A 15,714-nucleotide genomic window follows, 5' to 3' on the forward strand; every position below is an offset into this window, starting at 1 on the left:
ATATCGTGCATATTTTCTGTATATACTATTGGATAATAAAAGACACTTATACAATATTTGCTTGCTACAATTCGAAGAAAATGGCACTCTTCTGCCATCTTGTGGCCGAGTCGTGTCACTACAGCACGTTTGGGAAATTAAGGGAAAAACAGCTAAAGGCTCTACTTCAATTTTATATTACTTTATTGCTTAATATATATTAAGATAAAGTTAAATATATTTACAGATTTTTTTTAGTAATGCTGTGTACAGTCTGAACGTGCATGCTAATATTTAAAATAGGATCTGGACACATAGGAATGTTAATTATAATAAATTCTTAAAAAAGTGCATAGTGGCAATTTTATAAGCAGGCAATTGAAAAAGTTAATATAAAAGAAGCACTGATATTTTCTGCATAATAAAAACATAAAATGAATAACACTAACATAATTTTATTGCTTCACGTAAAAGCTTTAGATAAAACAATAATTTTCACTCAAAGAAAAGTAACTGGTCCGCTTTTTTCCCCATCATTTTATTGATACACTACATCAGAAGAGCCTACAATGCAACTTTATTCCCTTTGGATAATTTCAAAAAAAGCACTGCAGTCTTAAAAATTACAAAAAAAATGTTTAAAATACAAAATTTACATGAAATGACAATACAAGGCTCTGTAAACAGCAGCAAAACCTGTATTTCCCTTTTATTTTACAAAATGTGTTTATATTTCCCCCCAACTTTCGGAATGACATCCATCTTTTTCAAAGTATCAAAAATAGAGTTTTAGAGTCTATGTTTGTCATCTGTCTGTAAAACAGGAACACGTTGTTCGGTCTTTGGTTTGAAGAACAGGACAAAAGTCGATGCTTTTCTGGCGTACGGCCTGTTTTTCGTCTTGCCCTCCTTCTACAGATGAGTTTAAGAGCTATTCCTAAATCAAACTAGAACTGTCAAACATCTGTGAATCAAATACAAGTTTAAGGCGTTTCTACTGTAGATTTGATAGTTTTAATTAAATAATCAAAAGTGGCATTGATGTCAATTGTCACTACTGGTAAACGCACACATACACGCGCACACGCACGCACACACGTATATACAAGAGCTGGCTAACAAACATATATTTTTTTCTTTGATTTCTTGCCAGGTATTGCCCTGACTTCTTGCTGTCTGCCTTTGCATAGCCTAAATGCATCTATCCGTGTGCCTTCTCACTGCTGAGACTGGAAAAGAATAAAATAAAAACAGTTGTCTACAAATGTTAAAATGCTTACAAACTTACACTTTAGTCCTCTACCAAGCAGGCGCGCACACAGCTCTGATATGAAGAAAGAATATCTGGCATTATGCTGCTCTATATTTAAGCTGCTCTACGTCTAGAGGCATCAAGGTGTGCGTTTTCTAATCGTTTATTTTGTCAAAAGGCAACAGGCAGGTTTTAGTGCATAGCAAAATTTTCTTCCCAAATTTTTTTTGTCCTTTTTTTTGTTTTTAATGTTTTCAATTTCTAACAACAGTCACCACCAGTCTCTTTAAAATAGATAAAATATACATACAAGAGTTATTACTGTCTATTTTTTTAAGGCAGGGACCCGGTACAAATTCTTCACAGATTTCTTTCATTCAAACCTTCAGCTACGCAGCTAATTAAAAACACATTTCTTACAGAGATAGCACCCAATGCTCACTATCAAAAAACTTAAGCAAATCTGACGTTTTTGTAAGTAACCTCAAACACTGATTTCATTTGCTTTGTTTACGATCTAGCTTCTTTTTTTGGGTTTGGGGGTGAAATTGGATTTTTTTATATTTATTTTTCTGGAAATTGGTAAAAAAAAAAAAATATTAACGGCTTTGTATAACTTCATATCCTGCAACACTGAGCTGCTGATTGTCAAAATGCAGGTTGGCTGCTTTCACACCACGGGTTTTTCTCCCTTCAGAGAGGCATCTACATGACATGCTGGTAGACTAGTCAAATGTATAGAGATATCATAACCATCAACCTTCGTTTTTGAACAAAAACAGTAACCCAAACCGGTATCAATGTTTTCAACCCTACGTTTGCACTAGCAAGTGTCCGTTGTGGTTTCTCTGAGTATCCACTAGGACTGAAACCGGTGTCATAGCTTAATAAAGCTAATTATTTATGCACTAATTAGTTTGAAAGCAAACATACATCAGTAAATGGTGCTAAGGTAACTGGACAACGACGGACCATGCTTGCTGTAGAGTTGTTCCGATGAATCATTCGAGCCCGCTGTTTGGATTTGTTGCTTTACCACATCATAACTAATTAGCATTTGTTGCCAACACTGGTGTTGGTGGTGAAACTGTATCTCCATGTTGTAAATGTACATAGGAAATGTCTGTCTACCTGATGCTTGCTAGTATAAACATAAGGCTATGGTTATGCTGTAGAACATAAAAAAAATCCGTAGTCTGAAAGCAGCATTTCTAACCAGGGCAATATGGCCGCCATACTGAATAGATGTGCATGGTTTCTTCTATATCTGAGCATGATTGTCATTTGAAAGGCACACGGGAGTATCAGCTAGCACACCGACAATACGACAGATTCTCTCGACGTCTCAGACGCTCCAAGTTAGACTTAACTTTCTACAGTGCTATGGATGTCCTGTGCGGAGTACGGATCCTACACGATGGAGTTCAGCTGTATTGCGTTTGTAAATGTTACACGCTTTGCTGCACGCTAGAACTTGAAATGCAAAACACGCAAACTTGAACTGTGTCTTCGGCACAGAATTCAGCTTTATGAAAAACAAAATTTAGAAAAAAAAACCCATAACAATATAACGTTATTGTTATAATGTCTCTATTAAAAGCTATTTTTTTCAGTCAATCCAAGCTGCTAGGCTTATAAGGCATTTGTTCAACCTGAAGAGGCGAAAAAAGACTCGAAAAGTGTGGAATGTTGCATATCTTTAGCACATCAGCAGCACGTAGTCCAGAGGGCGCCGCTGAGATCACGCTGATTTCAAGAGGCAGCATCAGCGATAATCGAAAGACCTCTTGAGTTCCATTTTCCATCCAATCTGACCCAAGATCCAGAGCAAAGCATCTACATATGTTATGCTACATTTGGTCTGTGTGATGTTGGTTGTATTGCATATTCATTCTGGGCTGCATAGATTGCTCTTTTCATTAGATGGCTGATCCAAAGAAAACAAAAAGTGCCTGAGAACTACTGCGAGAAGAAGCTGAGAGAGAGAAAGAGATGAACTGTTTATTATTTGTAGCCACATTGTCCAGCGTGTTTTTGTTTGATCGCTTAGTTTTCTCCTGAATATCTTCTTTATAACTTGGTTTGTGAATGCTGTGATGCTTGGTTGGTTGAATGAATGTCAGCATCAGTAGATCTTCTCTGGCTGGGTCTGGTCTCGTTTGAAAAGATGCGTGTGGATGGAAGCGCCGCGTCTGTCTGCGTCTCTCGAGTCCAGAGCTCGCCGGGACTCACAGACGTGCTGCCGTACAGACAAGTGCAGAGGGCAATGGGCTACGAGGGTCCCAGCGTGCTTGAGGATCCATGAACCCCTGGAGCCTGAGACATGTCTCTGCCGATGATCTCGTTTACTGCAGCAAAGGGGAAAAGAGAGAGTGAAGTATGATTAGAGAGTGGATAGAAACAGCTTGCCTTTAACAAATGCTAATTTGGATATTTTAAGTTATATCAAAATATTTTTTAGTTATTACAAATATTAACATCGTATGGGGGGACATGGTGGCTTAGTGGTTAGCACGTTCGCCTCACACCTCCAGGGTTGGGGGTTCGATTCCCGCCTCCGCCTTGTGTGTGGAGTTTGCATGTTCTCCCCGTGCCTCGGGGGTTTCCTCCCCCGGTCCAAAGACATTTGGGTAGTGATTGGGTAGTGTTGTTGTGATTGACAGGTGAGAGAGAGCATTGTTAAGTTTGCACCCTTTTCTCTCTCCTGAGGATGGCTGTAGCGTAGCTGGGATTCGAACCCGCAATCTGCCAATAGGGCAAATTCTTTCTGACTCTGAAGCCCTTTTCTACATGTCTTCTTCATGCAGGTTTTTTAGTTTCCCTGCATCATATTCACTACCAAATATATTCCTATTCACGACCGATAACGATCTTGTTCTCAATGTTAATTATAAAGACAAATTAATTAAAAAAACCACCACTGCCGAACAGCTCGTTTACCACCTAAAGTGCTGATAGAGATTTAACTCTGCTGCATGTCACTTAACTCAGAAGAACAAAGCCTGAATTTTGATTAAATGTCTTCAATCTACAGAAAGGAAAAACATATCGATGCTTCCATGAAAGTGTGTGTTATGTTATCAGCTAACATTAGTGATCATGAGTTTATGACGTATTTAAAAAAGTAAAGGTGATAGATTTTACCAACTGATGTGTGTATGCTGATTAAAGTAAATAGAAATGCTATTTAATAATAAAATCCAAAGGATTGAAGTGAAATTTTGGTTTTCCATGTTCAGTGGGTGTTTTTATAGTCAGGGGTCTAATTTTATAATTACTGAAAGATTTCAGCCATAGCTAGGAGTAAAAGACCAATCAAATGATCAGTAACCAAAAGATTAGACTGAATAAAATGCAGGAATTACTATGTACAGTGTGTGCAGTGTAACGTCTATCCCTGCAGAGATCAGTGTTGAGCCACACTGTTACGTGTGCCAGCGGTGCGTGTTAGACCAATACCACAATCTTAAAAGCAGACGGAAAGACAGAGCGGTAGAAAAGAAAAGCCTAAACAAACTTGAGGCTTCTGTACATGACGCACTCGCTGTAAATGGAAAGTCAGGCAGAACTATTCCATTCAGCGGTTTGCAGCAGCATAGCCACAAGCTGTCCAGCCGTATTCATGCACATTTTTGTGCAAGACTGTCAAAGATGTCAAGGCAAATTTGATTACATCACATAGTCATATGTGAGCATCACGCTTTTAACATCCTGGTGTGTAGACTCATTTCTAACCATTTCAGCGTTTTGAATATCGTAAAAGAAAGATATATGTATATGTGTGTGTGTATATCTATATCTATCTATCTATCTCTCTCTCTCTCTCTCTCTCTCTATGTATATATATCTATATATATATATGTATATGTATATACATATATATATATATATATATATATATATATATATATATATATATATATATATATATATATATATATATATATATGTTTTCCAGCAGCATTGGCATGAGTGGAGTAATTACCTTGGCAGACTGGATGACAGATATTAAATAAATAAATCAGCATGGGGTCAGTTTTTTGGCAGGACTCACACTAAGGACTCATTGTTACAGTGAAACTGAAGCCGTTTTCCGCCAAATGTTCGAATGGCTGAGCCAAACCTCTCCACATGCTATTGGCCGACCGACGTCACCACACGTCCCCACTGTCTCAGACCCAGTGGGCTGATCAGTGGGTGTCTTATCAAGACTACAGACACACAGTCAGTCGTTGCTTTAACTACTCCTCCATTATCACAGACAGAAGACAGGCACACAAGAACGGAGACTGCATCAAGGATCCAAAGTACCTGATGAGCTCCACAGCAGACAGATTAAAAATAAGTGGCAGTAACTTTTAAACTTGTTAGACTCAAACAACCACAGACACATGCTTTAAACTCACTCTGAATTCGGAGACAAGCTCTGTTTCAAAAAACTCTTATGCTGGTTCTGTCCTTGAGGCCAAAGATGCAATTTTGGTGATTTTGATGATATAATAAAGTCTTTAAACAGAGGCATAATGACGAGAGGTAGGAAAGGTAAAGTCAACAACATTTAAAGGTCACATAAGGGTTTTTTACCTCGGGAAATCATCACAGAATTGCAATCTGAGAGCACACTGAATATCTGGATTTAATTCCCATTTAAAACTAGAAATTAACAAAAATTGAAAGAAAAGAAATGTTCAAAATCTTCAAGATTATGCTCTTCTTTACTATTTAATCACATTTGTGATTCTGACCACGTTATGTCCTTTATCCAATAAATCAGATTTTCCTTTTCCTGAAGCGTTCTTGGCGGATCGTCAGGATTTGCACACTTCTGTAGTTCTTCTCGGCTCAAACGCACGTTGCCATTTAAGCCAAATACGGATGTACTAAATGCTAGGAAATTTTGAAATTCATGTAAATATGTCTAAGATTTTACTCTTTACACAAGTAGTTGCTGACATTCCGTTTGTTTATTTGGAAAACTCTACTAAATTGGATGAGAACGAAAGAATAGACAAGTTGTCTTCTAATTTTGGTCCTCGCTGCTTGTCTTTCCCTGGTTTAGGAAAATCTATAAAATACTCAAGAGGCTTTTAAAAATAAGTCAGATGGCTAGAGGAATGTGTTCAGAAAAAAGCTTCAAGTAATCTGTACATGTTAAGCTTCATTTAGCGCATCAGGAACTTCAATGCGCATCAGGAACTTCTCTTTAACCTGTGATCTTAGAAACCTTCTAAATGTCAAAGGTGGCTTAATTTAGTGGTGTTCAGATGTACAGGATGTATTGTTATTTAGACTTTCATTGTTGGTGGGTGTTGTTCCCCCTGTTTTTTTGTTTTTTTTTTGTAGAGGTTAACAACTTCTGAAAAAATGCCAGGCCGCTGCCTCAGATCATCCTGTTCGTGTAGGCGTGCGTCTCTTCCTCTGGTAACAGAGCTTCTCACACGTACAGGCCTGCAGTGGGACAACCTGTTAAGACTTCTTCTAAATGTGTGCCTGTCTCCTGAACACACACACACACACACACTCACACACACACGTGGCTGCGGCTGTAGACTAGCAAAAGGAATAGCAACTCAGCACTTTCGGAGCTGTGGGAGTTGTGAGCAGGCCGTGGGAGATGTACAAACCACACACAGGGATTTTAGGTCTAGATGAGTGGGTGCAATAATGCTGCAGTCCATGGGAGAGTACAGCATCCATCACAAATTCATAGACAGTGTACTGTGTGCGAGAAGCAACAGCACACAACGTTTTGGCTGAACAAATAAAAGCACCGCACTAACATACACATCAACTATGAATCACTGAGACCGTTATCACATTTACTACTGAAACTACAATAAAGCACTTTACTGTGTAAACCTTTAAAGTCTTAAAGACACCTTTATAAAGCTGTCATAATCAGAATGAATGAAATGGCCAAATTACTACATATACAAAAATGACTATTAAAATGATCCGTATCAACATTTAGCATCTTCTTTTGTTTCAGCGCCTATAAGAGCCACGAAGCCTCTTTATGTGTTGAATGTTTTTTTAAATTGTAAAGTACTGTATTACCTAATATGCTACTTTTTTCAGTAAAAATATCTGTTTTTCGAAACAAAAAACGAAAAAACAATCATCAGAGAATCTGCATAAATAATTTATGATGCTTTATGATGATTTAAGACATTTGCTGAGATATATATGATACTGTGATTTCATGACATTAAAATGACTCTGAATCAGTTATTGTTAGAAAATATTAACTTATGTGCATCAAAGAGTGTGAGAATGAACATTCTGATTAAAGAGGGAGGGAAATAATGACACACACAAAAAAAACCAGCTTAAAGCTTGCATAATATAAACACTAATAATTCATTTGCCAGTAAAAACTAAATGTGCTTTCATCAATTTCTAACATGTATTAAATTTAAAGGAATTCCTATATAATATAGATTCTGCTTGTCATTATGAGTTTATAATTTTGAAAAAATAAATAAATGTAAAAAATAAATAAATAAAAAAATAAAAAGTTTTAAAAAATAAAATATGAACGTTTTAAAAAAGAGAATTTTTTAAAAATTAAAATCAATTTTTCAAAACAAACAAACAAACAAAACAAAGAGTTTCTTTTTTGTTCAAGAAAAAGGAAACTGTGGGGAACATAAATCTGCCACCTCGGAGGATCACAGAGCAAAAAAAGAAAAAAAAAAGGTTTGAGGCTTAATTTGCATTTTTCTTTATTTTGATAATTGATAAGCTATGTTAAGAATGATAAATGTTAAAAGTGTCCAGTAGTGTTAAAGATCATCTGTTACACAGACCGAGTTCATCTTGGCAGAGTTAATCAGGCAGAATTCATTTAGATTTACAGCACTATTATAAAGCAAGTAGTAAACAGAATAAAGGGTAAAGTGATGCAGTAAAAGGTCTCTGTTTAGTTTAAAATACTCAGAAACATCCTCTCTAACTAAACATAAAATCTAAGTGAGAATGAATCCATTTATCTATTAATCTAATGAATCTATTAGTGTCTCTGTGTGTAAAATAAAGTATTTTTTTTTTAAAGTGACTCACTGGAGACGTAGCTGCCTAATCAGAGGACATTCACGATGGCACATTTGGAAATGGATCAGTAGGAAAGAAGTCTGAAAGTCTGATGAAACTACGCATTGTTCTTTCTTTAAAGAAAAGGAAATACTTCTTTCTTCCAAAGACAAACTTCCTCCTGTCAGTTTTTTCCAATTATCTAAAGACACTCACTCACATCTCGCTCTCCTTCTGAGGATCATTTTCTTTCTTTCTTTCTTTCTTTCTTACTTTTTTTCTACAAACACATATTAAGATGGTTCAGTATCTTGTCTCTCAGACCAAGGGGCTCGATGTCGTTCAGTTAAAGTGCACGGATATTACATCGAGGACATGCACATTTGAATGACTCAGTCAGATACGGGAAGTTCTTGTTCTGCTGCAACTCTGAACGATGTCAGAATACATCTCAGCAATTGCTTTCCCCAAATGTAAGAAACCATGATTCATCTTCAACGTCTCTCACACATACCACCCTACTTTAAGGCACTCTCAGAAAGAGGGGATCCTCTTTGGAGGACTGCAAGGGGACACCCCTATTTTGCAAATACATACAGTAACACCGAACACAATCTATACACATGTAACAAGACTGAAACCTGTAAGCAGGCGATAAATGACAGGTGAAGATTAGAACCGCTCTGGATGTGAATCAGTGGATGGATGTGTGTGCGACGGCATTGGCTGTGAAGGGTGAGTGACACTTCAGCTGAGCAACATTGACCACTAAGATGGCTTCTTCAGGGCTACAATCATGTAGCACATCCTGATGAGCGTGAGAAGGGGGAATTTATGACTAAGAGTTAACGGTAATGCTTTTGCTTAAATAGTAGTAATTTAAACAAAATTCAGAACCACTTCCATCAGAATGATCAAACGGTTAAATTTTATAATGAATCATTTAATTTTTCTCATTTAATGACTTGTTAGATTGACAGGAACTTTATACTTTAAAAAAATGGATACTCAGCTGTATTTTTGCATGTCAGTGCGGTTGTACCATCATCTTCTGAACGTTTAGTGTAAACATTTAGTGTATCTTTTACCGGGAAACGTTTATGTCCTGTATTTTAAAGCAGTGCTATGTAATATAATGAACATAATGTAATAAATATCTCAAAATGCTTTATAAGCCACTGTAGATATTGATATTGTAATATATTTATATAAAATATGTTTTTATTATTTACAAAACTGGGAGCAGCTGATGAAATCCTTCATAATAGAATTTTTTTTTTACTTTAACATAATGTATTTATTATTTATTATTTATTATAAAATTTTATTCTAAATTTGTTTATTAAAATGAATTCCATTTATTATTATTATTATTATTATTATTATTATTATTATTATTATTATTATTATTATTATTTCCCCACTGCAAATCTACAGTTTTGCTGGAGTTTTTTATTCCATTTTTATCATGCAGCCCTATTTCAAATTACTCTTAAAGCTAATTAAAGCCACAATTATGTGCCTTAAATCATTTTATTAAAAGCTACACTACATCCATATTACCATATAAAGCTTGCATGCTAAAAGTACACAAGATGTTCTTCTGAGGTCATGGCTGTGTTGACATTTTTCTTGAGAGTGTAACGTAAGAAAATAAGAAAGTCCTGTATAATAATTGGGAGGTCACAAGCACACTTCTCAAAAGACAACTAAACAACATAAAACATAATAGAAAAAGTTCACTGTTTACTGTTAAACTTGTTATTTCAGGGTGGAAGGATGTGCTGGTTGATGTGTATTTGGTAGCTAGTTGAGTCACTGATTCATCCGTGCATTTCCCATCTTACGTTTCAAGACGTGATTCATTGCAGAGGTGTAAGAGGGCCGCTGGCCTCACATTGTACCTCAGTACCAGCATTGGGTCCCTGTCGCACTGCTTGGGTCACACCGGTGTCTCAAAAATAAGCATGTAATTAAATATGATAATAAAGCATCCCATAAGAACAGACTTATTTAAGGAGTCATAGTGTGAAGCCCTTTTTGATTCTTTAACACGCTGTCTGGTGTCGTATTAAGCCAACTTAACGTCCTCCACTTGCTCAAAAATCACCTGACCTTTACATGTCTGTGGTGTTTCACTGGCAAAAAAACTTCTGCTTTATTACAAACCTGCGCAATTATAAATAGACTCGTCCAAGCAAACAACATCTACATTGCAAAGACACGATAAAAAACGAACTGAATCAGTTTCCTGCCAAGAGCGAATCACGGACATCTCAGAAAAAACCCGCACAGAAATATCTTAGTGAGTGACGATATCTGGAATACAGGCGAATGTTTGTAAGGTTTTGTCTTATAAAAAAAGGATATTTACTCATTACAAGCTTAAAACTGTCTTGTTCTATTTGAAGAAAATTCATCTTAGAACAAGAACAACAAATTCCAGCTTTAAATTAAAGTCTAGAAATAGGCTTAATAATGCTAATGAAATATTAGATACATCATATGATATTTTTACTAGCTATATTTTTTTTTTGCAGAAAGAATATGAACATGACTGTAGACAATGCGATGCTCTTAATCTACCAATCTGTGTGGAAAGATGACTTAAAATCTCCTTTTGATATCGATATCTGATATCTTAGCCGCAGCGACTGGATTTTCCTCCACACACTTTATTTCCTGTTCTGTATTCATGATTCAGTGGTTGATGAGAGGCAACAAAAGCCATTAAGTGTCATATATGGACCAAATGTACACTATTAAAGCCTGGATAATAGTAACAGCAAGCAGAAAAGACACAACCGTGTGTGTTAAAAACAGTCAATGCTTCTGAGTGCAGTTCAGGACCAAATAGATTTGGTTTTATTTATAAGGTTCAAACAGTGGCTAGGCAACAAATCAGCTGACTATAAGTTTCTGATTGAAAAATGTTCTTGCAAACAATAAAACGAGTGTAAAGGTGGGTTCCTTATTTACTGCTGTTTTTATTTTATCTATAGAATGTAAGTAAATTGTAAGGCGCTGTAAGTAGTTTGGTTTGGGACCAGAATGAAGCACAGGACTGCTGATGATGTGAGAATTTCCTGAAGTTTAAAATAAACTATTTAATAATTGTTCAAGTCTACAAAGTAAAGTAACCTCAAATATACTATACACTGAGAAATAATATAAAGTAAATCTAGTCTATATATAAAATATATACTCTCTGTAGATTACATTTATGGCTAACTTACAATTTCTCTCATTTTTTATACAACTAAACAATTGAGCGTTAAGGGCCTTGTTCAGGGGCCCAGCAGTGGCAGTTTGGTTGACTTTGGATTCAAACTTACATTACATTTACATTTACAGCATTTAGCAGACGCCCTTATCCAGAGCGACTTACATTTTATACAACTGAGCAATTGAGGGTTAAGGGCCTTGTTCAGGGGCCCAGCAGTGGCAGCTTGGTGGACGTAGGAATCAAACTCACAACATTTGTAGTAATAAAGTAATAACTCGATCCCATTACACTTTATATGTTTTATATCAATTTAATATAACCTTTATTATACTCAATATGACTGTCGCACATAATACTGAATAATAAAAACTAGTAAATAAAAAATCATGGATTTATTTGATGGAAGTTAGCTGAAGATTCTGGTTTTGATATTCCTGAATATTACACATGCAGTCTTGGACATGAACAAAGACCAGATTTTCTCCTCTGTGGTGATTCAGTTAAAGGTATTTCAGTTAAAGCTGCAAGAATGTCGGGAGAACATCATGGATTACAGGCTGCACATAAAAGCGAATACGTATCATGACGCTAACCGGCCTTGCCGTATTTATACAAGCATCTAATTAGAGGAACAAAGATAAAGCAATAATAATGGTTTATTATTATTACTACATAAGAACTGGAATTCCACCATGATGACAGATTGAAACTGGTCTTTCTTGTAGAACAGTTTTCAAGATTCTTCAAGATCACAAGCATGCAGCATTGTTTACAGCTCACAAACACACACACACACACACACACACACACACACACACACACACACACACACACACACACACACACACACACACAGTCCATAAGGCAAGACTTACTTACATTTATGATGTAGCTCATGACAGAGTTGCAAGTGACTGTCCATTAGCTAAACACTCACAGTCATATTGTTATTCATTAGACCTCATTGTGCTGGAGATAACGCTGATGATCATGAGGATGAGGATGATGATGAGGAGAAGGATGATAGCATTGTGATTTTATCCTTTTTTGCACTATAATGCAGTTTATTCAGCATCAAATCCATGACGTACAGATTAATAACCTGATAACAGCTGAGTCTCTATAATGCACACAAATACTGTGTGTGTGTTTAAGTAAACAGTAGTAATATTTAATCAAAAAAAATAAAAATAAAAAAATAAATAAATGAAAAGCCTATTGGCTATTATTAACCCAGACCAGCTCATGCTGAGGTGGCAGCTGCACTTTACACCTACTAAAGAGCAAATAAAGCAGAACACACCCACACACTCACTTACACACACACATACACACACACATAAATTTTAGCGACGGCCAGAAAAATGCCCCCATATGTCTGATATTCGTTTTTATCTCGGGAATTCTTTCACAGATTCACAAATAAAAAAAACCTAGGCACGGAGCTGTGATTGAGAACACCTTTCAGCCGCTGTGAAAAATATGCCAGGTGTCTGCTCATGATAGGTAAAAAGAATAATTTAACACAAGGTGACAAGATGTATGTGTGAAAGTAGATAGATAAAGAAACAGAGCAAAGAGAAGAAAAAAGAAAAGAAAAAATGGCCTAGCATACGCTGCTCCTTCTGTTCACAGCGTCATCTAACTCCATGAGAGAAAATAAGGCAGCTTCACTTGCACCTTATGTCCTTGTAATGAGCACGTGCAAACACACACACACACACACACAAACATACACACACACAGTCTGCCTATGTAGATGGTAAGTGTGCTTATGCGTGTGTCCGTGTGTGAGGTTCCCTGCTTTCTGTCCATCTGTCCATCACTGTTAAACTCCTCCCTCCTAACCTTCTGCAAAGATACTCTACACACACAAAAACTTGCATTACTATCCCGGTGAGGACTTTCCATCCATATACCGGGCCTAGACCTATATCTAAACTTAAACCTAACCTTAACCTCCGTGACAAAACAAACAAAAAAACAAACAAACAAACAAAAGTGATTCTCATTTTCTCATGGGATCAGCCAAATGTCAGCCAGACTGTTTTAAAAATGAAAAAGGAAGCAGCCATGGTGTTTGAAATGTTAAGAGACTTAAATAAATAAATAAATAAACAAACAAACAAATAAATAAATAAATAAACAAACCATGGATGCGTATCTAATAAAGTTGCTTGAAAGAATCCTAAAATCTGACAAAAAAAGACAAAATGTGACTACTCTGCAAATATTCTTAAAATAGACATTTTTTAATTTAAACACTGTTTTTTGAACACAGCATAATTCCACACGAGTCACTTGTTTTTTTCCTCAAAACATTTTTTGTGACTATTGATGTCCAAACATCAGTGTACAGATATGTGTGTCAACACCAACTGACACTCAAGCATGCACGAAATGTGCAAAAGCAGACAGGCACACGTACACATAACACACCACCTCTCCTACCCCAAACACACACCCACACACACCCACCAACTTCTCTGTCTTACTGTACAGACTTCCATGGCAGTGTGAGCTGGCACAACCTGATGCCATCATGCTACAGGGAACAGATTATCTCCACATGTTCCCCCAACATGGTGCTAGAGAACCAGTTCACTTAGCACTTACAACTGCAACACACACACGCGCGTGCGCACACGCACACACGCTGACACACTCATGCACACACGCACAAACACACAGACACACACACAGAGACACGCACACACATATACATCCCCATTATACCCTGATTATACAGAGCAGTACATTTCAAGATCGAGTAAACTTTTTTTTTTGTAAAAACACAACATGTGTATAAATATGCTTACACACACAAGTACTGCTAACACTTATTATACTACATTGCTCTTAAATGCTTGAATCTGATTGGTCAGATGCTATTGAGGAATTCTTGATAACAGCAGGTTTATAATAATAATCTCCTTCTAGTTACAATTCCAACAGGGAGCTGCAGCCAAGGTGCCACAAAACTGATTTAAAAGCATGTGGAATCATTGATGGTGAAAGTCTCTGTATGGACAAGTTTATTTAATGAAGGAGTCTCCAGGTTTAGAGCTGTGTAACAGTCAGAGGTAAAACTGAAACTTTACGTTTCCGGTGACAGGACAGTCTTTGGGACATCATGCTACATAACAAGCTACATTTTTTTTTAAACTTTGAGAATGAAAACAACAGAAAGTTTAGTGAGGGAAAAATGCACATCTGTGTACATCTGGAATTCAATAAAAGAAATCTGGTCAAAAAAAATAAATAAAACACCTTTTGACATGTTACACAAAATACTTCAGCGGTTTACTTTAAAATTCAGTAATATAAAAAGAAAAGAATAATATCAACTAGCTAACAATTTATCAGTTATGTACCAAGTAGTTTTAGTTTAATTTAATTTAATTTAATTTATAATGAGGTTCAATTTAACTTAATTTATAATTTAGCAATTTAGAGCATTGTTTCTACCTTCATTTGTAATTTCTCATATAAATAAAGGGATGAAATAATGTCATGGAAATGTTTATGCATATTACTAAATAATCTGCTTTTCTCTAAAGGGAAAAGCCTTAAAAAAAACCCACAACCCAAATAAAACCCGAGTGTGAGGTTCCCAATGAGGTGAATTGGACCCCTTTATGGTCTACATTTTTGCCCTCTTCCTGCTAAAAAACACACCAAAACCAGGTGTTTATATTGTTCTTGGTAACTTGGTTTGGTTGTGTTATGACGGTGCAAAAGTGTGGACCATCCAAATGTGGCTAAAAAAAAACCTGCTTGAGCAGCAACACTATTCTAGTAAAATGTGCTGAATAAAATGGAAGTTGTAAAGATCATTTCAAACAGGGGAAAACTCTGATTAAAAACACAACCAGAAGTTGATCTGAATAATACAAAAAGTCTTTGTGTTACCCTACTGAAAGTCATAAATGCGTCAGTTATAGCAACCGTAAAACAGTGATTCATGACATGAGAGAGCGAGAGAGAGAGATAGTGAGAGAGAGAGATAGTGAGAGAGAGAGAGAGAGAGAGAGAGAGAGAGAAGCATAGCAAAAGAAACCATGAGAGACTCAGGTGGTTGGGGAAGTCGAGGAAGAGAAAAATAGATCAGGAGATATAGATGAGAGAGCAAAAGACACAAACAGAAAGAGAGAGAGAGAGAGAGAGAGAGAGAGAGAGAGAGAGAAAGACTGATACGGTGAATTCATCTAACTGATTGAAGCAG

General features: G+C 36.3%; 1 protein-coding gene across 1 annotated transcript in view; it reads right to left on the reverse strand.

Annotated features, from left to right (window-relative positions):
• Positions 1-463: 463 nt before the first annotated feature.
• Positions 464-15,714, reverse strand: part of nfatc3a (nuclear factor of activated T cells 3a) — a 71,220-nt gene continuing 55,969 nt past the window's right edge. Inside the window, exon 10 of the mRNA XM_060858936.1 lies at positions 464-3,579. Coding sequence (XP_060714919.1) covers positions 3,503-3,579 — 77 coding nt within the window. The 3' untranslated portion in view covers positions 464-3,502. The remainder of the gene's footprint in view (positions 3,580-15,714) is intronic.

Source organism: Tachysurus vachellii, chromosome 23 (assembly GCF_030014155.1).
Source record: "Tachysurus vachellii isolate PV-2020 chromosome 23, HZAU_Pvac_v1, whole genome shotgun sequence".
NCBI classification, from domain to species: domain Eukaryota; kingdom Metazoa; phylum Chordata; class Actinopteri; order Siluriformes; family Bagridae; genus Tachysurus; species Tachysurus vachellii.